Source organism: Bacillus rossius, chromosome 5, assembly GCF_032445375.1.
Source record: "Bacillus rossius redtenbacheri isolate Brsri chromosome 5, Brsri_v3, whole genome shotgun sequence".
NCBI classification, from domain to species: domain Eukaryota; kingdom Metazoa; phylum Arthropoda; class Insecta; order Phasmatodea; family Bacillidae; genus Bacillus; species Bacillus rossius.
Window position 1 is genome coordinate 75,244,917 of NC_086333.1, and position 27,716 is coordinate 75,272,632.

At 37.0% G+C, this 27,716-nt stretch overlaps 1 protein-coding gene across 2 annotated transcripts; it reads right to left on the reverse strand.

Annotated features, from left to right (window-relative positions):
- Positions 1-885: 885 nt before the first annotated feature.
- LOC134532013 (thiamine transporter 1-like) lies at positions 886-27,032 on the reverse strand. 2 transcript variants are annotated; one of them, XM_063368139.1, is made up of 10 exons: positions 23,337-27,032; positions 17,499-17,751; positions 15,567-15,723; positions 13,777-13,947; positions 12,429-12,642; positions 9,634-9,908; positions 7,723-7,828; positions 6,716-6,908; positions 4,736-4,877; positions 886-3,107 (listed from the first exon to the last, which is right to left on the reverse strand). In XM_063368139.1, the coding sequence occupies exons 3-10, from the start codon at positions 15,699-15,701 to the stop codon at positions 2,988-2,990; spliced, it is 1,356 nt and encodes a 451-aa protein (XP_063224209.1). In that variant the 5' UTR covers positions 15,702-15,723; positions 17,499-17,751; positions 23,337-27,032; the 3' UTR covers positions 886-2,987. The 2 variants fall into 2 exon arrangements, with proteins under 2 accessions (XP_063224209.1, XP_063224208.1); XM_063368138.1 differs by lacking the exon at positions 17,499-17,751 and having other exon boundaries at positions 887-3,107.
- Positions 27,033-27,716: the final 684 nt, after the last annotated feature.

Genomic DNA, 27,716 nt, shown 5'->3' on the forward strand with positions numbered 1-27,716 from the left:
TCAACTGTCGCGTCGTCTAACTCTGACTTGTCTAAATCTGTTGCGTTGTGTTATCGAGTGAGCTTGGGCAGGATTACGAAGGGGAATGACTCGCCACGGGCGTTGCGCTTGAACAGCGTTTTCTCCCTGTTCACAACACCTTATATCGCAGCAGCAGAAACTAATGCTTCAACTAACATAAAAAATGAAGTAGACATGTAAAAAACGATATACAATAATATCTTCGTGTTGAACCACTTCTACATAATACCGAATTTAAATAATTTTCTTTAAAGTAAAACACCTGACTACACTATATTTTTTTTCCTTCCCTGAAAGCTAGGGGGGGGCCACGGCCCCCCCCTGCCCCCGGGTATGGGCGCCCTTGCCTCCAGTGGTCGTTGCAGATGGATTCACCAAAGTTCATATAATTGGAGGCATCGAAGTTTCTTCAGCCGAAGACACTGCAGGAGTTAGTCTTCTAGGCCAATGGAACCTCACCTGCTAATGTCTCCGCTTTTTGGCTGGAAACTTTCAAAATGGCATAATTTGTTTTCCATGTCAATCCCAGTATAATCCTGAATGTTCAGTAACTTGAACTAGATCAATTCCCGATGGTGCTGTTTCAGGACAGTCTCACAATCTCAGGGTGCAATTTTCCATGTGGAATCTTGGGTCCACTCCCAAGTTTAACCAGAAGTGGAATAAAATAAGAGGCACTTAACTAAGAGAAAGAGCAAGAAAATGCAAAGAGTGGCTGGTAAGTTCAATGCTAAACACAACAAAATAAAGAAAATAATTTGTCATGCATGATACAGTATTGTTTGGATGAATGTTTCAAATGTGGTGAGCTGAAATACTGCTGAAAAGATAGAAATAAGTTTCAAGACATACCGAATAAAAAAACGTTTACAATCAGAAATGTTTAATATCAATGAAAATACTGAATATTACAAACACAATATCAATTTTCTTCTATTCCACCTAACATTAAAATACTGACAATAATTAGAAACAAGATTATATTGTTTTATTTTAAGGCCGAATTCACTTTTAAAATAAAGTCCATTTAGGTGTTACTGTATTTAGTTTTTATGATTTTTTTTATTCATAAGGATAGCAATTAATTTAAAAAATATTACTCTTAAATGTTGTTATGATAATTATTTCACCAAAACAGTGTCATTTTAACTGATCAATGATGGACTTTTTCATATAATAATTAATAATTTGTAATAAGCGTGTCTAGGACAGATCTACTCGGAACAATAAAAAAAAATTGGCAACTATTTATGTGTGTGTGTATATATATATATATATATATAGAGAGAGTGTGTGTGTGTGTGTGTGTGTGTCTGAGTTGTTTTGATTTTAAAATGCTGACTAATTTTATGCTTTTAAGTGCATTCGGTGTTATATGGTTTATTGACGTTGTTAATTCAGTTTAATCGCAATTCACCATACGATCTTGTTTCTAATGATATGTAGTTATGTATCCGTAAAAGGTATACTAAGCATCACATCAGACAGAACCACACAATCCCCTAATTGCTATCTTTCTGTTCTACAACTTACTTTCACAAAATATTTTCTGTAAATCTGGACACAACTATAATTTTCGAAACTTAATTTTAATTAAACAAATAAATGTTTACCCTCTTTTCTTCCCACCTAAAATCAATTTATATAATGTTACCTTCTAACTTTTTTTTCCTTAAGTGGGAACATTTCTACATACATCACACGCAGAAGTATGTATTTGCTTGAATGCTTTATGGCACAGCATATTTTGGCTCCGTTAAATTTAAAAATAGAAAATTAAGTTTAATGTTTAGGAACATGCAATCAATTAAGTACCATAAATGCAAAAATACACAAAAAATGCATATCATCAACACAGGTGCATAAAAATATGACAAGTGTTTACAAGTGAACAAATGCTTTAGGTAACTGTATAAGAATGTTATTACAAATAAGTTGATACAAAAAAAAAATATTATTCACACGCAAGTAAAAATGTGTTAATTCATTCCTGTTTTGTATTAATTTCCAGGAAGATATAGGTACAAGTAAGTTAGGACATCTTGTCACCAAATATGCTGTTGACTTCCATTCAAATAACAACATATCACAGCTCATCTCAAAGGCACATACATGCATTCCCCACAAAATTTTAAGTATACGCACCTTTAAATAATTTCAATTACATTGATACATTCATAAGTACAATATCCACAACATTCTTTGCTGTGAATTAAAAATTGTACAGGATATGTATTAAGGACACTAATATAAATACTATGTGCAAATAAAATACAAACATATAACACCTTAAAAAATAAAATCTCTTATAACAACCAACTGTTTAAATTTACACTTATAACAAATACAGTGAAATGCTTCTTCATACTTGAGTTAACTCAAAAGTTCACCCATTTATTGTGTTCCCAACTTCTTAAATATCTCAGTAAGTGAAAGGAAAACCATAAAAATACAAAGAGGAACGAAGTACACATCCACACTACATGTCACTTAAGGTGTTATTTTCATCCAAATCATCTCCTTTAACATTATAATGAAGTTATTTGGCATATGTACCAATGAAACATAAAAAATAAAAAAAAATGTTTCTCTTTTTTATTTTATTTTACTATGTAAGTTTGAAGTATATGCAAATGACGAATAAAAGTGGAAAACATTTCTCCCCTGAATCAATAAATCACAAAAAAAATTAATATGTCAACATTATCTAACTTCTAAACAAAGGCAATCTCATTCAGTATTGCAACTGCATTTAAATGCAACTCTCTACGAAACCCTTTTATAAGAAGAAAGAAATCTATCCGTTCAGTTTGCTTCTATGGGTCTAACTTCGAGAAACATTACGAACGGACTGTCTGTCGCTGACCAATGTCACGTAGGTAGGTGTTCTGTCAAATGGGGCGACACGGTGCGGGCAGTCGTGAGTGGAGGCGTGAGAGATCGGAGGAGCCAGCCGCTGACGGCCATCACGGCTCCTCGTCACACAATACCACGCCCGCGGTGCGCGCCTTGCTGCAAAGCGTGCACACGTACATCAACAGGAACACAACGCCCAGGGCTCCGAAGTAACTGCCGTACACCACAAACTGCAAAAAAACAACAAAAAAAAAATCGCAACTGCCTCACACTCCTACCAACACTTCATGAATACCTTATGCACTTACTGAACACCACAGTCAAATTCAGTAAACAAAACTGTTCCTTCTTTCATTTACGTTCATTTCTCAAGAGCTTGAACATGGACTTCGCTTAATAGCATCCATCATGCTCAAAAAATCTCAGATGAAAACCAGAATTCTGTTCTGATATGGAAAACCTCAGTAAATGCAACTGAAGTTGTTTGCAAAAATAGGAAAAGGGAGTTGACATACTAATCAATACTTTTAATATTTCACGCTTTAAGAAACAGTACATACAGCTAAAATAAATTGCAAATAAATAGTTTCGAGCAATTATGGTTGACATGAAATAAAATGTAATTGGCTATCTTTACAGTTTCACCCTTTCATAAAATTACTGAAAATAAATATAACACCAAAAAAGTGAACTAAAATGTGGTCATATGCCATATGATTGTTAAAATCCAAAGATTTACTTACATTAATTCCTAAGAGAAATAAATTATGACTCACTACCTTTACAGCCATTAAAGACTATTGGAACTAGGACAAAGTTACTAACATTGAAACTACGTACAATAATTTTCATAAACTAAGCAACTATGTCTTTGCAACTAATTTGCAAACATAATTTTGCCGCAAAACTTGTTCAACATGGCAATTCTTTTAGGGGGGGGGGGGGGGGGGGGGAATTGTACAAAACTACAAACATTTGTGTGTGTAATGAAGGCTAGCTGCATCCCGTCCAAGTTATCTGGACGCTAACTGCTGACGAAAAGTGTCTCACGATGACAAGATCATAAGAAAAAGTTAAAACAATATTAAAAGATTTGAAACTGGTCAGATTAAACATATCGTTACGAATGCGAGAGACCAGACGACGATGCAAGGTTCGGAGCTGGCTGGCAGCCCTGCATGGCCACTGGCGTCACGCGCCTGGCCTGATTATAAGGGTTGTCGCTACCCTTCTCCCCCCCTCCGCTTCCTGGGCTTCGTCCTGGCTCGACTTGTCACAACCTCTCTCGTCGGTTAGAGAAGGGTGCCCCAGGTACTTTAGCAGTGATGCCAGTTTTGCGAGTGAAGGGAAGTATGACATCAGCAAAGAGGGTAAATACGATACTTTTTCCTGTTGTATTTCATCAAGAGAATCATCTGATAAAATTAATTTTTTATACCATTTAAAATTAAAATTTCTCGCTCTTTTGAGCAATGCACATTATTTTATTGAATGCCTTGTTATTAATAGCAATAATAATAATAACAGCTACAGATACTTTCTCCTTAAAATTATAATGGGTTTTAGCATTTAATTATATTTAACTGTCAGAATGACTACAAGTGTGATAATAATACTGTCAACAAACACTAATTGTGGTCTTAAAAACATCCACAAATAGCACAATTAAAAATATCACAAATTTTTAAATTGAAGATGGTATACATTAATGTTGTTAAGCAGGGTGACAGTGGTCGCCATTTACCCTGTACTGCAATCTAGGCTTGGGACGGTCTAAGAAGGCACTATTCAGAACTACGGCACAGGGTGCAAGGCACGTCCCGCCGAGGGGGGCAGGAGCCAGGGAGAGCGGACGCACCTGCGTGCGGGGGGGCAGCTCCAGCCCGCCCTTCCCGGCCACGACCACCGTGAGCACCGACTGCAGCGCCAGCGCCAGGAACGTGTTCACTCCGAATATTAGGCCGTAGCTATCCTCCTTGATGTTCTTGGCCACCTCCGCGCTGCAACCACACGCACTGATTTACTGAACTGCAATTCACTACGTCGTCTCAATTGCGACAGCTCTCTTAAATCTTTCCACCAGAACTGTCCTGTCAGTAAAACCATTAAGTAACTCTTGTAAACTAACTCAATGTGCACCACGCAGGTAGCTCGATCACAGTACGCAATAATGCCATCGGAATTAAACCGGAACAGAAAAACATACCATCTGTCGTGCAAAAAAATATTTTAAAGCAATGTATGTTTTCATTTTAAAAGTTTTTACAGCAATTTGCTACACACGTTAACTTTTGTGTAGCAATTGCATGGGTATATTAAATAACACATTACATATTTAGAAAACTTAAGTAGACTAAATAAATAATCAGTAATTACTAAGTACAAAAAATGGAATGGTTACGTTACATTTGTAAAATAAATTTTATATTTATTTACAGTGACTCCTTTATCAATGTTCAAAAAACTGTGGTACTGTACTTGAATTCTTGGAACTCAGCCACAGAACTATCGGAATCTGAAAATGTTTCTGTTTCTTCACTTCTGATGCCAGTACTGTAATATTTTATTTCTATTAATTATTTGCATGCATAATTAAAGTTATTTTTTTTTATCATGCCAACAAGTATAACTTCTAAAACATGTACATAAGTACACGTACCCTTTTTTAAGTTATACTTCTTTAGGCGCGTTATGAAAAAATTATGAGAGTGAAATTTTAAGATGCGCGCGCATCACTGTAACACAAAATTAACAGGTTGAAACTGCCCGCTAAACCGCTCATTAAGTCTAGAAAAAAAGCTACCAACAAAATAGAAATAGAACCTCTATTAGTTGCGCATGTTGGCACGCTCGTCGCCTCTGATCACTGTTTTTATATTTATAATATTTATCCACATGTTTCTAGTTTCTACATTCACAACACGTGTTTTAGTTTCATACAAGTGCGAATTATATGTGTGCTAATAAATTATATTCAGTAGTGATTTAAATTGAATATTTTGATTAATATTATTTACTATTCATAAATATTAGTAAAAAAAATTGTGCTTATACTATACTTTTTCAAGTGCTCCAATATAATTGAGGTTAACTATCCGTATGTATTATTTATTGATATAAATTAAAATATTATTTAATATAATTAATACTAAATATTATTAAATTATTAATGTTAAATATTTATTACTGGTTATTTAATATTTACAATATAAAAAAATAAATTTAATAAAACATTTAATAAAAAAATTTGAGATAAAAATTAAAATCAAACATTAAATTAAAATCTTAATTTTTAATATTTATTATTAAATTGAATAAATAATAAATATTTATAAAAATAAATGAACAAATTTAATGCAAACTTTTGATAAAAATGAAAAGTGAATATTAAGTTAAGAAAATAATAAATATTTAAAAAATGAATAAACTTAAATTAAATTTTTGAATTTATTATTAAACTAATTAATTTTCTTTTAAAATAATAAATATTTAAAATTAAGAATCTTATAATATTTAGTACAAATTATGTAATATATATTTATTATTCTATAAATTTTATTTATTTAATTTTTTCAAATTTAAACTGAACTTTATTGACTGTGTTGACTATCTTTTTCCAGCCCTTTTTATTATTTTATTGTAATTAATTACTTGCATGCAATTAAAAACTATTTTTTAATGATGCCAAAGAAGTATAACTTCTCACGCGCGTACGTAAGTACACGGACCCATATTTTTTTTATCACCGGCTCCTCGATTTTGGGTTTGTCATCTAAATTTTCAGGTATTATGCAGAGGCCTGCCCCTGACATCTAGCGAACGAGAGTAAGGCACTCACTTGGCGATGGTGATCATGGCGTTGAACAGGACGCCGAAGAGCACGTGGCAGAGGTAGGCCACCCACATGGCGCGGCACACGGCCGCCACGGCCAGTGTGGAGCCGATCCCCAGCGAGCACGCCCCCAGCACCAGCTCCCCCACGCTGCGCCAGTCCAGCCGCACCCAGGCGCAGCCCAGCGCGGCCGCCGCCCCTGCCCCACACACGGCGCGTCCCCCGAGTGCTCACCGGCGACACCACCTTCACACGTCTCGCCTCCGATACCTCTTCCTCCGGCCCTGTCCTCTCCCGGAGTCGGTGCCTCCCTTTAGCTTGCTATCTTCCACACACCACACATGGTCTCTCCTGCCTCTGTAGCCTCTCTCCCTTCATCCCCTTAAGAGTATCACACTCTCTGAAAGAGTAAAGTTATTTTCTTGAGTCGGAATTTGTCAAAAGGGTTTTTACTGTATAAGAAGAAAAACTTTGGTACATCTTGATTACAAAAAAAAAAAAATCAAAACTAGTTTACTATATAAATAATATCGAGTTTTGTCATTGGGCCAAAATAAATATATTTTTAAAAAAAAAAGCATATTCCAAATTATTTAAATGTACAGAATCCAACTGTTTGCATTTAATAAGCGACTATAAACTGAAGCGAAGAGTCAACGAACAAAACACAAGTTAGCAAAAAGCTACTTCCAGCAATGTTACTGTTACTACTGCCGGGACAATAGAGACCTGCGGACACCCCGCGGAGCGAGGTGTCGCAGTCTGGACAACACAACGATGCCGGCACTGACGGACACAGCGGGCTTCCTAAGAGACAACAGTTGCTCTGTTTCGGGAACCGACATCTGTTTCCATCAGGCACAAGACTAATGCTAGACACTGGAAAAATAGGGGTTTAAATGAGTTAGACCCTTCTCTAAGCACGGCCAACAACATACACAATGTGGCTAATTAACTAAAAAAATTTGTTTTATTATTTTAAGTAAAATGTATGGACATGATACTACATTTACCAATTATGGTGTAGGCTGCCTCTACAGCACCATTCAGAAGCCTGCTGTTTGACTGGCCTGTATCGTTCAATATCACTTCCCACAACAGCTGCACGTAGTTAAGACCCTGCAAAGCAAGCACAGAACAACCCACAAATAATAACACAGTGATGTTCACCTGTGCAGAAAAATAGGGACAGAGGCAATCAAGATATCAATTAAAAGAAACAAGCAGAAACAGAAATACATTCTCACTAAGCTACAAACCAAAAGATGTCATCCAACATCTTGATTCACAACATCACATTCTTGATCAAGACCCTATCTGTTGGTTAAATAAATAATTGTTTAAAAGTAAAAATAGAATTGGCTTTAGGTATATTTTGTTACAAATTACATACAATTTTGTATGTTAAAAGTAAGAAATTTGCAAGAAATTTGAGAAAATACATAAAATTTTGGTTAGCTAAAGGTCGAAGCCGCATAAGAGGGAACAATTAATACGAGTTAACAACGGCAAAGAGAAAATGTGAAATATAACTATTATTCATAAATTCCAACGTCACCCAGTGGGGGCAGCCATTGGCAGATGAACAAAAATTTACAATACCACATTTAAATTTGCTATACAGATTCTAATTACATAGTGAACTTTTTTCATTGGGTTCTGAACTTGAAGACATAAAACAATTTTAGATTTTCTAAACCACCTTAACAGAAAATTGATTTAATTTTAGCTATTTAAAATCGTTGTACAATAATGCAATTTTTCATCAATTTTTTTTTTTAGTTTCGTTAAAATTTTTTTCCAAAAATATATAAACTTTATTGTATTTAATTTAAAAATTTTCCCAGCTTTTGAACGACCACTTTAAAGATATTTGACTAAACCTTCATTACATCACACTCCTCATCACTCACGACATGATCTCACCTCACATATCATTACAGAGTTGACGCAACATCCTCACAAAACGGGGACAGCTACTGGAGGAAGAGGGCGGGATATCCCCACGACATGAAGACAGCTACTGGAGAAAGAGGGCAGGATACCCCCATGACACGAAGACAGCTACTGGAGGAAGAGGGCAGGATATCCCCAAGACATGAAGACAGCTACTGGAGAAAAAGGGCAGGATACCCCCACGACACGAAGACAGCTACTGGAGGAAGAGGGCAGGATATCCCCAAGACATGAAGACAGCTACTGGAGAAAGAGGGCAGGATACCCCCACGACACGAAGACAGCTACTGGAGGAAGAGGGCAGGATACCCCCACGACACGAAGACAGCTACTGGAGGAATAGGGCGGGATATCCCCAAGACACGAAGACAGCTACTGGAGAAAGAGGGCAGGATACCCCCACGACACGAAGACAGCTACTGGAGGAAGAGGGCAGGATATCCCCAAGACATGAAGACAGCTACTGGAGGAAGAGTGCAGGATACCCCCACGACACGAAGACAGCTACTGGAGGAAGAGGGCGGGATATCCCCAAGACATGAAGACAGCTACTGGAGGAAGAGTGCAGGATACCCCCACGACACGAAGACAGCTACTGGAGGAAGAGGGCAGGATATCCCCACGACATGAAGACACCTACCGGAGGAAGAGGACAGGATATCCCCACGACATGAAGACAGGAGGAAGAGGGCAGGATATCCCCACGACACGAAGACAGCTACTGGAGGAAGAGGGCAGGATATCCCGACAGGAAGACAGCTACTGGAGGAAGAGGGCAGGATATCGCCACGACACAGACAGCTGCTGGAGGAAGAAGGCGGGATATCCCCACGACATGAAGACAGCTACTGGAGGAAGAGGGCAGGATATCCCCACGACATGAAGACAGCTACTGGAGGAAGAAGGCGGGAGCAGGAGTGGACGGAAGAGCCAGCAGCCAGCAACCACCTGCGGCACGAACGGCTCACCTGCAGGTAGCCGCACATCGCCAGGGCCCACCACAGCGACCACTTCAGCACGTACCACTGGGAGAACGCAGCCACAAAGTCCCGCCAGAGGAGACTGCAAGCCCCCGCCCACCTGCCGCGTGGGGAGTTCTTTGAGGTCAGCGCGGACCCGTCCAGGAGCTCCGGCACGGAATTATCCAGGGACTCCGGCACGGGACCGCCGTCCTCGCGGTGGAAGTACAAGCTGTGCCTCACGGGGGGCAGCACCAGGGACCAGAGAGTGGCTGCGACCATGCCTGGAACACACGACGCTCATCTCACCGTGCGTTTTACGCTCATGTTGAACATCCCACAGAAAAACCATTTTTAAGTGTAAAAATATTGTTTCACATTGAATGGCTCTAGCTCGGAGCTCATAAATACAATAATACAATAAAATTGGTCAGCCAACGAATGGTCTGGTCTCCCTGAGCTAGTCTCCTCAGCAAGCACTGCTGTGACAATCACCAGATACATGAGATGGACCTAATAGCCAAGACTTCACCCAACCCTCACTCTGTAGAACTAGCTGATGAAACTGCAAATGCTAGTTGTAATCAGCTAAGGGTAAAGAAGTAATCTTATTTAATCAAATTAAATCAAATATTGAATGTAATGGTTAATCTTTTGTTTCCTTATCTACTTCAGTCCCAACAATTTTACTTTTAGATTAATATTATTACTTATAGTATATAGTATCTTATAAAATAGTATATGGTAAATTTAAGAAGCGTAGGTGAGTGTTATGTATTTTTTTCACTCACTGAACTCCTGGGTGATATATCAAAACATTTAAATTTAAAATGTTATGATTAGTTATAGATATAATTACCAACATACTAGGAAAATTAGGTATATTTGTGTACGTGATTCATGACAAATAAAATCTACATAAATAACAATTTAAATGTTCATTTGTTCGAAATCTTAAATCTCAGTATGTTCTCAATGATTGCTTTGAAATTTTGACACGTTACATTCAAATACGCGCATATTTTTATATATCTGTGCCACACCCGTGACAGGTAAAAAATAGATAAAAATATACATAGGTAAAAATACAGTATACTCCCGATTATCCGGGTGCGGGTCATCCGGTTTGTGGGTTAACCATGCCATATTTCGCTTTCATATACGTACCTTAAAAACAAAAGTAATTTTGACTTATTTCCGTACGCGCACAATGGCAACAACACTTGTGTAGCATTAAATACAAAGCAATTGAATTAGTAATGCAACTAATTAATGATGTGACGAATCAACAAACAATATTATTGCTCTTTCCTCAATAGCCATTAGCTTCTTTCACTGCATAATTATTTCTGACGACACCCCAAGTGTTCAGCAAATGTTTATATTCTGCCATCCCACATTTTCAGCTCTGGAGAGAAAAGCCAGAAGCTTTCAGGGCTAGTTTACCTTGTGCCACTAAGATGCGCTAGTGGCAAATCATGGCCTACATTCATTTAATAAATAACAGATGGGAATTAAGTTAACAAATTAAATAATTTTTTTAAGAATAAAAAAAAGTTATGATTATGTATTATAAATTCTAGAACTGAAATATATCTCCTATATCAATAACATTATTTTGTAACTCAGAAATGTTGGTAACTCCTATATAGGAAAAAAAAAACTGTTATGCCCAAACCCTATTAGCTATTATGTAAACAATGCTGTAGGTGAATTTTTAAATTTAATTTTAGGTTGTTTAATCTCTAAATGTTATTCAACATTTATTTAAATGCACTTCATATGTATTTAGATATATATTAGTACTGTAAATTAATTTTAACAGGAGTATTGTCTCTATTAAAATGGCAGTCAGCAAGCACACTTATCTGTTTAGAAAACAATTTATTTTGATTAAAATACTCTCTCTTATAGAAGAAACATTTTCGAGCAGTGTTCTGTTTTGCCGGAACGAATAATGGCAAAACTGGCGGGTGTTAACTATTGTTTGTCTAGCATCTAGATAGTAGGCATGAAAAAAATTAAGTTTATTTTTTACATTGCTTCAACCGTGGTTTTTGGTTATTCGTAAATCCCTTGCCAGTTAATGGGAAGATATAGACATAGAGAGAGTGAGAGTGATAGAGCTATAGAGAGAGGTATTGAGAAGGGGGGGGGGGGGGGTGTATAGAGATATATAGGGAGATAGATTGAATATAGATAGAAACATATAGAGATAGTGATGTGTAGAAATATGGTAAATATACATATATAGAGAGAGATAAATATAACTGAGATTTATAGAGGGACATACATACATATATAAAGAGCAATAGAAAACAATGCTTTGTATATGTGTACCTCTGCTCCAAACAACAAATTACAAAAAAAACTTGAATAATCATAACCCACTCTCACTTTTCATTTAATTAAATGTCACAATATTTAGTAGGCTTTGTTTATATAACGCCAAAGACAAACTGAAAGAAAAGAGTTCGCACACGAGCAAAATTGTTTTCTTTACAAATACGCCTTTGCTTCATTTTACCAATTATATAAATATGACAAAAATTCTTATTTTGCAAATTGATTAATGGAATAATCTTATCAAATTAGTGTATTGTCATCGGTCCTCGATAAATCTACAAAGTTTGAATGAAATCTGGCCGTTTAAAGTGGGTCCAAATCGCACCCAAAGGAGTCGGTTACAAACATACAGGTGAAGCTAATATAAAGCGTGTAAAAAAGAGGCCCAGCGACACAGCCAGTTCATAAGCAGCACTGCTAGTCTGCCAAGTCGCAGCGTGGAAGGCCCCGGGCCCCACCTGCGAGCGTGAGGTAGATGAGCTGCTGGTAGTCGAGCGCGCCCGAGGAGACGGCCGCCTGCGAGACCACGCCCGACACCGTGCGTCCCAGCAGGTACGCCGTGCGCGTGTGGCTGGTCACCTGCTGGTAGTGGCTGCGGTCCACCTGCGCGTAGATGTACGTGTAGTAGGCCACCTCCGCCGCGCTGAACAGCCCGTAGAAGAACTGCACCACCTGCAGGTCCCAGGTCGCACGCTTCTCCTCCTGCTCTCATCGTTCTCAGCACGGCCTCATCGACAATAAAATAAACTGAATAGTAATCTTCATTTAAATAATGAAGGACACAAGGCTTGAAATATCATTTCGAAAAATTGCAACCTGTCATCACCTTAATAATTAATTTTATTTGATTTATACCTTATAAAATTTATAAAAAAAAAATTTATCAAATTTACAAATTTCTCACTACAGACAGCTTTCTCAAAATTCTTTAATGAGCTGAACTCTCTCTTATGTCAAGCCAGGTTCGACTAGAATTAATGAAGAGACTGTAAAGATATAATTTAAAAAATTGGTAATTAATTACGGTTGTTTTTCATCCTACTGCAAAGGTTCATGAAGAATTAAGGGTGGAAAGTAAACACAAAGCCGCATCAGAATACCTTTTTTGGGGGGAGAGACGGGGGTACTCCAAGAACACCCACCGGCTAGTGATGTGAAAAATCAATGTTAAAATAAATGCTGACATACTTTCCCCCTCCTCTACCCAGTGAAAATGTACATATTAGGTTTTTCTGTTTGCACAGTGGAAAACTTATGCAGCTACTGAATTATTCAATTCCTGGAAGCAAGGATAACTTACAGAGTCTTAGTTTATTATTTCAACCAACATCTTGAATCAACAGAAACGACTCCTTGTACGGAAACGTATTACAGTACGAAGGAAATAAAAGAGAATAATTTGTAACAGCTCAAACAGTGTTGGTCCACCTCCCAGCACGGTGGCCAGTGTCCTGGGTGGCTAGAGGGGAATAGGGGAAGAGGGGAAAATGGGGTGAGGGGGAGAGGGGAAAGGGGGAGAGGGGATAGGGGAAAGGGGGAGAGGGGACAAAGGGGAGAGAGGAAGAGGGGGAGATGGGAAAAATGGGAGAGGGGACAAGGGGGAGAGGGGAGGAGGGGAAGAGAGGAAGAGGGGGAGAAGGGAGGAGGGGGAGAGGGGAGGAGGGGGAGAGGGGAGAGGGAAAGAGGGGTAGAGGGGGATAGGGGTAGTGGGGGAGAAGGGTAGGAGGGGGAGAGGGGGAAGAGAGGGAGAGGGGAAGAAGGGGAGAGGGGGAAGAGTGGGATAGGGGAGGAGGGGCCGCCACGCACCTGCATGGCGAGCAGGGACTCGCCCAGCAGCAGCGTGCAGAAGGTGACGACGCCGGCTGCGCCCAGCAGCACGATGACCAGCTTGTAGCGCAGCACGTCCGTCACCAGGAACACCACCACCAGCAGGCTGAGGTAGCAGTACGTGCCCACGGGGTATATGTCCTGGTTCACCTGCCACGCACGCACCCCACCACACCTTGTAGAACCATCGCAGCATTTCCCTGGAGCGACATCGAAGAGACCCAGCTGGGAGTCCTGTCTCTCGCCACTCGATTCATCGCACCGCCAATAACCTCCTGGCACTGGCAAATTAATTCCACATGGAAATTTAAAATTGTACTTTATCTACAGAATAATCACAAACTGCGGAGAATGCCAAAACAAGCAACTTTTGTTAACGAACATATGTCCGGAAACAAAATCCTGCAAAGTGAAAAGCCCACAAAAAGTAGCGTGCAAAATTTTAATTTGGCGGACTTCAGGCCCCGTGAGGACGAGCAATCACAGCGCAGTGACATTCGAACACTCCGCGGGAAGCAGGCTGCGGGCCGGCCGCAGACGTAGAATCAGCCACGCGCAGTTTGATGTACCACCCTTCGTTATGAAACTCATACTTTCAGGCAGTCGCTGGCTAAGCCGTACGAAAATCTTCCTCTTTGGTACACGTTGTTTGTGAAAGGGTCCTTGATAAAAGTGCATTGCTCCCGCTGAAAATTTTTTTCGCTTGCCCGTACATTGGCCATCTCTGCAAATGTTAAGTCAGCCGTGCTATCGCTGTTTGTTAAACCTGTATTGCAGTACCAACCAAACTTGCAAACATAGTCAACACTGTGCTAATCACCCAAAGCCAAACATGTAAACGTACTACAACTAACCATACACGCGCAGCTGTAGAGCATCCGACTATCTCCAAACATCTGCGTCCGGCTCGTCGCCTGCTTCCCGCGGAGCGTTCGAACATCACTGCGCTGCGATTGTGCGTCCTCTTAGCCAGTGTAGCATTCCCCTGAAGTTTGTCAAATTAAAATTTACGCTACTGTTTGTGCCTTTCACTTTGCAGGGTTTTGTTTTCGGACATATGTTCCTTAACAAAAGTTGCTTGTTTTGGCATTTCCTACCCCACAATAAATTTATGCCCCACAATTTGCGAACATCAAGTATATGTTGGCACTTGTAACACTGAAGAAGAATTGCAATCATTAATATTACACATGTCATAAATTATTTATATTTATTTTGTATCTGATGAAACTCTTAAACTGACAAAATTCAAAACCTGTCATTCCACAATGTTGGTTTTCACCACTGTGATAAAAACATCTTTAATTTACCTAATAGCTTATTTTGATCATACATATAAATTAGACATGGTGACAAAATAAAATTTATTAATGGCCAGAGTAACATATTTTTAGAGTAAATCTAATTATATTTGAGGGATTTTTTTATACAAACATCACAACAAAAACATTAAATACTTGTTTAAACATTCAAATTGAGTGCACCACATATAATAATTAAGAGGAATAGTGTGTTGCTTTCTGCTAAGAGTATCTCACACTTAGCAACTTGTCATGATCTCAGTGGCCCTTATCTCTTGTATCCAACCAAAGTGATTGGGCTTCGATTCCCGCTGAGATCAAACCTCAATTTTTTTCGTGAGTCACGGCGGACGTCGCCGTGAGCTAGTGGTTTTTCTCCGAGCATTCCCACATTCCCATTTTTCCCCCGCCGACGCCCCACTCACGTGCGATCCCGGCGGACCCTAGACGTCGAAGAGACGCGATCACCTGGTCAGAGGTGAAGTTCTTCCAGGGGCCGACCAGGTAGTGCGTGACGTACGGCTCGGAGGGCCGGAACTCCTTGAGGAACCCGAACAGGCACAGCAGGAGGGAGACTCTCAGCCACGGCTCCACGCCGATCATCGCGCGGCAGGCGTCTGCAACACTATGCACGCCCACGCTCCGGCTCCCGACCATGTTCCATGTTTAGTACTGTCCACTTGTAATTTAACCATGTTATAAAGCAAAACAACCAAGATCAAATAAAAATTTTTTTATCATAAATTAAGTTTTGGCAATAATTTTCATCATAACATGAGTTTCGAACTAGTCACCTGAACATTTTATTTTTTATTTATTTATTTTATTTAACACTTGTGACATGCCTACCAACAGTAGAAGGCACAACAATTGTTAGCAACACAACAACAATATACACAGACACTACACATTACAATTAAAAATATACTACATCATTAAATAAAAGATAATATTACAGGACTACAAACAGCTACAATCAGCTAATATAACAGAATTACAACACATCAAAGATAGTAACATACATTAACATACATAAAAAAATACTACTATTAAAAAACATTTATATGGCAAAAACATTACATTATGATGTACATAGTTTATTAAATAGTTTGTTCAGTCCCATTACAGAATAGTTATTAATTTTTTTTTTTTGACTTCACATATGGTTCAGTACATCGAGAACTGATAGCGGTAGCTTAAACACTGCATTCATGCTAAACCAGCAATAATTCTTGACATGAGTTTTGTACCCTAGCAAAGATAAGAAAAGTTGTAAACCATATTGCGAAAATATCTACATACAATCAGTCTATTCACACTTATCAAACACTTTTGAGATTAATAGTAAAAACAAACACTGCATTGGTTGAATGAATGAACTATGTTAATTGTTCTAGTACACATCAGACTAGCAATTAATGTAATTCTTGGTTTACCATCTCTTATTAAGAAGTTTTTGTTCTTAAATAATGTGGCTTCAAGGATTGATTTTATTTGTTTACATATTTAGATTAGACTAAGGTTTGGTAGGATAAAACCATTACTGCTTTTAGAACATCATAGTTGCAACCTCACTCATTCTGGCATGTACAGTTAGGGCAGAGAGCACAAGCGACTTTATTTAGACATGTGGCAGAAAAATACTGAATTTACCTAGATGTTAAGCAGACTGTGTGAACCAATATTGTATATTCAAGCACACCATACGTAAGCAGACGAGTAAAAAATAAATTTATTTATTTTGCTCAGGGCAGAAGGGTAGAATCTAGCCTTCAATGCCAGCAGATTGTTTAAATTGCTTCAGACATACCTGTAATATTCTTCTTTCTTTCTTTCTTGGCAATGGATTATTTATTTGCATTATGATAATACATATCCACATATTGAAACAGTATTTTTTAATTCAAACACTACAGCACCGCAGATTAAATTAGTTACAAACCAGAAAAACAGCCTAGTAAATTTCTGCGCTGTAATTTTACCATAACTTCATTTAATTTTAATTTTAAGCTTAACTATATGACGTATACCTGGTGCCCTCATTTATATTTTTTCTTGAAATAATAATATTTGTTCAACTTTTTTTTTAATACGTACTGTTAAAATTGTGATTTATCTTGGTTTTTGATGCACGTTTAACGTAAGCTAATTTATTGTGTTTAAGGATATGATATATGTAACTGACTAGTTCTATAACCCAGAGTCTCTGCTATGTGGGACCAACAGAGTGTAAAAAATAAATAAATTTAAAAAAAAAAATAGTACAGCAACCATAACTTTATGGCTCAAAGTTAATCAGTTACTTCATTCAGAAAACATAACACTTCAAAGGCTATGCGGTGAGTTCTGCTCTACAAAAAAAAAACACATCTTTGTAGTTATTTCTTCTTAAAGAACTACCTGCAAGGCGCGTACGTCCCTACGCTGGCAGCACGGCTCACTACTGGTGGGTTGCGACAAGAGTCACCACGCACAGCGACACGCTACTTGAGGACGACGTGCAAGTCAAGCTTGCGTTTGACATCAATTGACATGCATTGCGGTGACGCTCGCACCGAGGTGACGACAGCCACATGTGTCTCCGCTGGCCGTGAGCACTACACAGGCCCAAGTGCGCAGGTTACGACGCCAGATTTAGTTATTTGTTTTCCATCTGTGGATCCCACATGCAGGATGGCTCCGGGATGCAGAACATGTCAAGTCATATGATTTAAAAATATATTCATGCGCATTGCTATTTACATAAATTTAAAAAAAAAATGTTAAACTCCTTAAAATACAATAGTACATATTTATACCCTTGACTTCTGGAATAATTACTGTACAAGTGTATATAATAATGTTAAAATAAAAATTTAGGTAAATTTTTTCAATTATTTATTTATTTGATTTTTTGTTGTGTGGATTCTAATGTGCTCCGGGATTCACAACAATTTTTATACATACATACATACATACATACATACATACATACATACATACATACAATACTAGTACCAATACAATGCAGAGTACATTAAAAAAAAAAATGAATACATAAAAATGGCATAAATGTAAGTCTGGGTCCCAATAAGAAAAGTTAGTACACAAAAAATTTATTTTGTTTCCTTTCCCCCCGCCCCCTTGTTTGCTTTAATTAAATTCTATCAGAGAGTAGGAAGAATGCTCTAACATAATTAAAGTGGTTTTTTTTAATATAGATATAATTTGTTTATATCTGTGAATTTTTTTCATTAGTAATTTGTAAAGTGTTATGCCTATGTAATTTATGCCTTTTTTGAATCAACTGCTAATGTGATCGACTACCCTTAATTTTCTAGTTTCTTGTATTATATGTATGACTATTTTCAGTTTTTTTTTAAATGATATTTCTACTTATGCATGAATAAGTGTATTCTTAGAATATACTCATTCATTTAAGTTTTTTTTTCAATATTTGTTTACAGTGTAATGTTAATCATTTGTCATTATACGAATAGCTTTTTTTTTTTTTGGAATTTTTGAATTGTTTCATCTCCGAATATGTTACTCCAGATTTCCAAGTTATATGTCATTACCAAGTGGAAGTGAACATAGTAAACAGTTTTTCATGAGAGTAATGATATTTTTGTCCTACAAATCTTGTTTATTCTACCCATTTAAGTAATGTTTGGTTGTATAAAAAATTATTTCAGATGAAAGTTGTAGATAATAATCTAAGGTTTTACAATAAAACAGAACGGATTTAACAGTGTACATGGTAAGTAAATTATGATATTTTTTTTTAAATTCTCCCCCTTTATTTTCTCAACTCCCTTAAACAACGACCATCTTATTAAAAATTGTTTCCAACAAAAGTTATAGATAAAAATTATAAGATTAACACACAATTCATAAGAATATGATGTGCCTACGAAGGGAGTTATAATTTTTTTTGTCCTCCAACCCTTTTTTGTCAACCCCTTGCGGTTATGGTTGGTTGTATGAAAAACGTATTTAGACAAAATATTTTGGTATTACTCCTACGAGTACCTACATTAAAAATGGATGTGTTTTTTTGCATGTAATCAGTTACAGCGATTTTTCTGTTTTTTTTTTTTTAAAACCTCTATTTTTACTCCTTTGGTTTAATATTGTCTATAAACGAACTGAACTCGATCAAGATTTTCTCTACTAGATTTTATGTATCAGTTTGGAAATGATTGGTAAAAAAAGGGTGACAGATATTGTGGCCACAAAATTGTGATATTTAACTTTTGAGTTGATGATAGTTTTGGGGTCTACGAACTATGAGACGAAAAACTATATTTAATTTTCTGAAAGTCACACCATGGTAATGGCTACAATAGGTAGCCTTTCTTTAAAATCTACCTAAAATTATTTCAGGTCGTGTGGAATTTATTTTTTGTGTACATTATACAATCATAAATTATTGTTATTTTTCAAGTTATTGTTATCACAGGATCAATGTATATACTTTAATGCCATCAGGATCAAGGGATAAACTTGGTGGTAAATATGTACAGTCGCGGTAGATGCCAAAAAAAAATGCTAAAAATACGAAAACACTTTTATTCTGTGCTCTTTCACTTCCTCTTTTCAAATCAACCGGCGGAGATAAGAAATTCCAACTACTTTCGGAGATATCGAATTTTTTAATTTTCATCACAATACCTGCGTATTCATGCGGAAAAAAATGCTAACAATCCGAAAATACTTTTATTCTATGCTCTTTCACTTCCTCTTTTCAAATCAACCGGCGGAGATAAGAAATTCCAAATACTTTATGAGATATCGAATTTTTTAATTTAGCAATACAACGCCCGTTTAACCCTTCGAACGTCGCCATTTTTTATTTTGACGTGTGTTAGTGAATGCGTAATAAATAAAATGGTTGATTAGGTCAGGTCAGTTACATTATAAATACTTTCAAACTAAGCGGACATTAAAAATAATGTGAATTTAATTTAATGGTTCTTTAGTTTTAAATTATTTATAATGTAACTGACCTGACCTAACAAAACCCGGACAAATGATGAACATTAACAACTCGCGTAATTTTTTTTTACTTATTACTTGCGCAACAATATCCAAATAAAAAAATAATACTTTAAAATTAGAAACGTTAAAAACTCACCTAAGTTGGAGGCGGGTACATTTCCTTTGCCACTATAAGGAAATGATGTAGTCCTTCACGGCAGAAGTTGACCGATTAATTAAACATCGTATTGAACAATAAATGAATAAATAATCACGTATTGGTTCATTTGAATACTGACCAATCACGGAATAAATAATCACCTATTGGTTAATTTGAATACTGGCCAATCACGGAACAGTCACGTGACAAAATTGTCCAATAAGAAACATGATACTCGTAAACAAGAAACCTTATTATCTATGACAAGAAACAATGGTGATCGCCGCATACTACGCAGGTATTGTGATGAAAATTAAAAAATTCGATATCTCCTAAAGTATTTGGAATTTCTTACCTCCGCCGGTTGATTTGAAAAGAGGAAGTGAAAGAGCACAGAATAAAAGTATTTTCAGATTTTTAGCATTTTTTTTGGCATCTACCGCGACTCTACATATGATGAAATTTAAAAATTAGATATCTCCTAAAGTATTTGGAATTTCTTACATCCGCCGGTTGATTTGAAAAGAGGAAGTGAAAGGGCACAGAATAAAAGTATTTTCAGATTTTTAGCATTTTTTTTGGCATCTACCGCGACTGTACATATTTACCAACTTGGTACGTGATACGAAACTTTAACCAAAAAGGTTTTATAGACAAGTCTCCAAAAGAAACTGAAAATATTTCACAGCATGTTTTCTTAGGAAATGAAGAATAACTTAGCATAACCAGACATACTCTAAGTCTGGCTACTTCGCTAATCTAGATAATTACCTTATATTTAAAGACTTCGTTTATACCCTTTCGTGCAATCAAAAATTAACGATTTTTTAAGGATCCCTTTACTTCATCAAGCTAACCACTATCATGAGGTAGAAAACTATTTGTAATTTAACAACATCCATCAAGAAAATAACAATGTTAAACAGTTAATGCAGAAAAAAATCATTTGCTAAATTCTTACAGATACGCCCCTATTGTCCATAATAATCTCTGGAAAACATATCTAACCCAAGAGCATATAGTATATTGTTACGAACTAGAGCAAGGCCAGGACACGTGCAGGTGCAGAGCTGGCTGGCGACTGCCGCAACATGATATCAGCCGCGCGCGCCTGGAAGATTACAAGGATTGTCGCTTTCCCCTCTCCTTCCCACCAATCCCCGCCCGGCGCCCTGCCTTTGACACGTAACTGAAACCTGACAGCTGTGGAGTTACGCGAGCTGGCTACACGTGGTTCAAGAGATTTCTGCCGTCGGGTTGGCGCTGAATGACGCGACTGGCCCCGGCCGCGCTCGCGAGTTCTGGAAATTGCGGCTGATATATAAAACGAGGACAGCGGCCTCGGAAGAGCTGAGCTGAGTCAGAGAGAGTTCAGTTGGGAGTTCTCCGCGGCGGAGTTTCCGGGGCGATAGTGCCGCGGGTGCGGCTGAGTGGCGAAGTCCCTGGACGAAGGTTCCAGGGCAGAGAGTTCAGTTCCGGGCGATAGTGTCGCGGGCGCAGCGGAGTCCCGAGCGAAGTTCCGAGCGAGGCGTCGAGCGGATCCTCGGCAAAGGCAAGTGCGTCGGCGGTGGCGGAGTCCCACGGCGGAGACCCACGAGGGGTACTGCAGCGAGTGTTGCGCCAGAGGTGCGGCCCAGCGAGGTTGCGGTGTGTGAAAACGAGTGACTGGGGAAGCAACATTTTTAAGTGCAATTGATTATTTGCCATTTTAGAAGATTATTTGTAAGTGACGTAAGTAGTGGCCATCAATAAAACTGTATAGTGATAAAATCTTTAATTGGGCTATCCTTTACGAACCCCGCGGTAAATCGTAACAATACATATTAAATTTGAAGCCCTAACATTTAATTTTATTACGTTTACATTTACTTTTAAGTTCACAGAAAGACTGTAAAACACATGTTTTCAGTTTAAAGGTGAGAGACAAAATAAAAAAAATAATTAAAATTGTTTTATACATAAAATAAATAACGTGACCCGAAAATTGCCAATTGTACTGTGCACATACAAGCCGTTGTTTCCTGCCAAGTCAGTAACAAAAAAAAGTGTTAGAATTCCCGTGTTTATCCATTACATGCATACTATCAGTCTTTATTAGAGAGTTTTTAAGAATTCTTGGTGAAATTTAAGGACTTTTGAAGGCCCTTACTCAATTAAAGACAAATGAAAGACTCTTTGAGGAAATTAAGGAGGCGTATAACTTAAGGAACGTTTTGAGCTCTTGCTGGGGTGAGGAACGTTATGGGGGCAGAAGCAGGTAGAACGGCTGGCAAGGTTTGTCATGGTGATAGAGGAGATTAGGAGGCAGAATGGGACGAAGGCAACAGGCCATATGCAGTGTCGCTACAAGCTTGAAATTCCAAAGTCCCTAATGTTTACAGCTTTTTATGAACTAAATGCACAAGTTTCCCTGACCTTCATTAGCCCATAGCTCACTTGGTGTTGCTTTTTGGAGAAAATTGTACGCTTTCAAATGTGTCACCTTAGCAAAATTAGTGCCATTTTAAATAAACACATGTGTTTATATGCAATTGCTTTAGATTCACCTGAAGCTATCAAATGTAGGCTATCGAACTTGTACGTAAGCAACCGGAATTAAGTTTGCCCCCTTTGTGTTTACAGTAAAAAGACCAGGGTTTCACGAAAAGGTAAAGCAACGAAATTTCGTGATTAGTAAATGTTTGAGCAGTTTATGCGGTGTCTAATTGCTAGCGGAAATGGTATTTTCTGTTCAATTTTGCTGTCACAAGAAATAATTACAGAAACATTGGTGATTTCCCTGACTTTTCCAGGTATTTCCTCACAATTTTAATTTTCCACAATTTTTCTATAATCTCCCTGATTTCTATAACTGTAGCAATCCTGCATATGACAAACATAACAGCTACCTCAAGCTAATGGCAAAAAGTACGTAAATATCTGAAGTGGCTGTTAGTGCACATAAATTTAAAAAAATAAAGAGCTTGGAAAGCTAAATGACCAATACTGTTTTTTTTTCTTTCTATTTCTCTTTCTCTCTCTTTCTCACACACAACTTTCGTCCGAAAACAAAATTTATGAAGATGGCTTGAAAGTAATATATTTTTAATATGTATATTTCTATATTAATTTTGACGTACCTGTGTATCGTAAGATATTTCACTAAAAATTATGCTTTTAAATAAAATACTGCTATTAATATTAGGTTAATTTCACTGGACGCAGAGTATTTACACAAGTAGAGAGCGGTTGACGCAAGGAAGGAGTTATTAATTTACGAAATAAAATGAATTAAAAAATATCTGAACATTTGAATTGTAAAGTTGCCATCATAATACCAACACAGCTGCAATAAATTTTCGTAAATACTTCGTTACAACCAACGACGAGATATATAGACTGCTTATCACCCTGCTTTCAGCGCCAATTGCTGCTGTCGACGGCATACTGGGGAACTACAATCCGAGCGAGAGAGACAGAGAGCTGTTTTGACAGAATGGTGGGCAAAACATTGCTGTAAAAGCATTGGTTCTTATGGGAGAAAGATGCAAGTTGCTAGTAAATTCCCTAAAAATGTAGGTTTTTCGCAATTTCACAGTTTTTGCGGGTGATACTTAAAAATGTAACGAGTGAAATATAATTTTAAATACATTTATATTGTAGTGCGATGTGTAAGTACGACATTAAATGCGCTAGAAAATAGCTAACCCTTCTTCGACCCAACGCTTGTGACCAATATGTAGATCAGTTATTGAACCTATTATATATGTATTTCGGGTAGGTAATTTGATACAGTACATGTAATTTATCTCATCACTAAGTACTATTAATTAAAAATAATCTACTGCAATTGAATAATGACCACTATAAAATGATTTGTGTGGGTTTGTTATTGTAGTCGTATTCGTTCATTACGAATTTTAGTTGTGTCTTTACTGTTATAATATTTCAGATTCAATGCAATTTTTTAAACAGGATAATCTAAATTACGTAGCAAGATATAACAAACCTATTGCTAGGATAGATTTTAAGAGGAAATCATTGGACGAGTGCAAACCTAGACTGTGTGTTGATGTTTTAAATACAAATAAAATTGTCATCACAAACTGCTGTACCTCAGGATAATATTATGTACAATTATAACAGTGTGTCGTCCAATTTTTTTTTTTAAATCTTGAAAGTAGTGGCTCTAGAAAATAAAGTGCATATGTAATAGCTGAAGTAAAAACTTGTGTCAGCTACATTAATACGTATAATCTGGGTTACATTTTTTTTTTAAAAATGTAATTTATTTATTACTTTAAAACCTTTCAGTTTTGTTATTATTTGCCAATTCCCCAGGAGCCTCTACTTTCTAAATTTACTGTATTGTCTTCAGGTGCTCTCCCCTAGACCCTTCTCTATATAGAAATTTAAGTAACATATTTATACTTACCCATTTTTCGAGAAAATTAGCATTTATAGCAGTAAAAAAAGAAACATTTGTGACTCTCCACCTTGAAAAGCCAACCCTAAAAATAAGGCTCTATGCACATAAATTGCTTAACCAGTAATACTGGAGATTAGCAGATTTTAGAAAATAATTGTTAAGTAAATGATTGGTTGGATCAGCTACCTTAATAATGCATAATATCTTGTTGAAATGGTAATTAAAGTATGATTAACTTTGCTTACCTAACCTCTCAATCTTTTCACTTAATATGGCTGACATAACCGAACCTACTATGCACACAATTTCAGAGTATTTTTAATGTACCTAACCTAACCACTTTTTGAAATGGTAAACTATTTAAGGTATCACAATTCCCTCCCAGAGAATGGGTAAAAAGATTAATACACAAATATATATATATTTTATTCAGGACAAAAAAAAAGCTTTCCTTCAAACCTATCCTGCCTTTATGTACAAAAATCCACCGGATATACTTAAATCAAAGACGTTCAATTTACACGAGGGAAAAAATTACTGGTTCATACTATCTTAGCTGGTGACTTATCGAAACTCGTGTGTCTGGAGAAACTATGAACCTTGTCTCAAGCCTACAGTGCTCAATGTGTTTAGCCTACTCATTGTTTTACGTGGTGTTTCCCCCAATAGGCCTATTAAAACCTTTCACATTCATTATTTGCCTATTTTCCAGGAAAACCTACTTTGAAAAATAACTATTATCTTTAATTGGTTATTGCGTAAACTCTTGTAGAAATAGTAATTTACGTATAATGTTGCTCACCTTACCTACACAAAAAAATTTTTAAATTTTAATTATGTAATATACACATTTCTGTAATTACTTTTAAAATTATTAGATGTGCAGTGTATACATAGGCTTGTTAAAATGGTGAACTATTTGAACACCACCCTTTTATAGTATGATTGGAAACAAGCGTGGCTCCAGAAGTGTGCTTGACCCCCGAAAAATGCTGGCATGACAGCACCACTCAGTATTTGGTTTTATGTGACCATGGCGTTGCGTGTTTCTTTTGGCGCATTTGCAGTGGCCCACCATAAAGGAAGCCTTAACATCATGTTTCTTTGTATGATAGTCTCTCTCAAAGTGTCTTCCTGGAGCTTCTGCTGAATGGAAAACATGTTAGGATGCAGAAAAAAAAAATTTGATATATTTTTTTTTTAATTCAGAGGCTTTCCTGCAGACTTGATCTGCCCCACAGGAAAACTCCACTGGATGCAATTTAGTAAAGTCAATCAAAGATGTGCAATGTACCTACTACATGACGTAAGAAAAATCAATGGTACATACCATAATTGTTTGTCTATTGAAAATCATACTTCTGGAGAAATGTACTGAGTGGAAGCAGTGTAGTACACAATACATTAACTCATTTTACATGGTGAGTTTCTCCAAGAGGCCTATTATACCATGCTATTTAATTTTCTAACTACTACTACTCCGTAGCCTGTGTAGTTTCTGGATGTCTGTAACTACATACTATATCATGATTACAACCAACAAGTCCTTGTTAGAATCTTGAAGTATACTAAATTGTAAGCAAAGAAACTCAGTTCCAAATTTTGACTGTTAAGAGATATTGCCCAATGGGACTAAATGGGGCCAGGAAAATGACTCAATTTGAAGTAATTGTAACAGAATTTATGCGTGGACTATTTTGATGTATACTTGTTGCCTTAAAATAAAATTCACATAAATAAACACTGTTGATACGATTCATAACACTGTCACCAAAGTTTGAAATTTTTATCTACTCTAGAATTACATTAATAAAACAAGAAATGTAATACAGGAAACAGTAACAGTAGACTGACAACTTCAAAAAGAATATTATTGCCTAGGTAGGTGTAAATGTTTAACAGTTATTGTCAAACACAAATTTTAGTTATGTATAACAAAATTCACAGCACATTTGTTGAACACTGGTGTGAGTACATAACCTTATGACCACCCAAAACTTGCACTTCTCATTATATTCGTAATACAAATCCAAAATTTTTAACATACACATCAATATTTAAATGAAGCTTATTTATGTATAAGAAGCTGAAATCAATCATTATTGTATTGATTACTTTTGACATCATTTTTTTTTTATTATTTAAAAGCTGAGATTACATTCGTCGGATTTTTAAAGTAAACAAATATTTAAAAATTAAGATAACTCCTAAAAGAAAATACACTTCAAAAATTATATTTTGAAAGTAAATTCAATCAATTCAACACATCTGTTCATTCATCACGTAATTTTACAAATTCATCCCGTATTATTGCTGTCAACGTATGTCGTCTGCTAACAAAGCACTGTTTGCCCACCATTCTGTCAAATTCAATTGGAATCAAAGATGGCCTCCCACTAGCAGTCTATATATCTCTAGGTCGTTGGTTACAACCAAAAACTGTTTTCCTATGGAGTATAAATGGGGGTTGAAGGGATTTTCTCATTTTTACTTCAAATATTAAAACAGCAAAGATTGTACTCAACAACTACCTTAATTCGTAAGTAGCTTGTCTTTTATGTTATAGCCATGTCCAAAACGAAACCAGACTACTGAATAGTAGATAACTCTACCCTGATGATGACAATTACAATGCCAACCAGGGGCGCAACAACTAAATTAACAAAGGCGGGCAATATACCTTTTTATAAAGATTCATCGATCCCCCCTATTGAAGTGGGGGCTCCGGGGGTCCTCCCCCGGGAAAATTTGTATTTCAAGGTGGAAAATGGTGCTATTTAAGCCATTTATTATCTAAAAATTGATTACGCAAAATTTTATTTGCCCCCGTTTGCCCTCACTTCAAGGTTTCAGAAGGGGGGGGGGGGGGGGCAAAATACCATTGCCCTTCCCCCCCTGTTGTTGCGCCCCTGATGCCAACCGAAACGTGTGTGAGGAGAATGGGTTTACATGATATAAAAATCATTATTTGTTCCCCCAAACTTTATGAACACAGCTATGCCAATGGGTACGTGGCTACAAACCAGAAGCCAAGCTAATTCAGACAGACGCCAGCCGATAGTGCGCCTCTAAGTCGCACAGGCCGTGATGC

Bases quoted from the DNA above. Each gene is read 5' to 3' on its own strand.
- LOC134532013 (XM_063368139.1), bottom strand. From the start codon at position 15,701: ATGATCGGCGTGGAGCCGTGGCTGAGAGTCTCCCTCCTGCTGTGCCTG. The intron at 12,643-13,776 runs GTGCGTGGCGGC...TGGGACCTGCAG, and splicing joins AGTCCCTGCTCGCCATGCAG to GTGGTGCAGTTCTTCTACGG. The intron at 9,909-12,428 runs GTGGGGCCCGGG...CGTGTGTTCCAG, and splicing joins CATCTACCTCACGCTCGCAG to GCATGGTCGCAGCCACTCTC.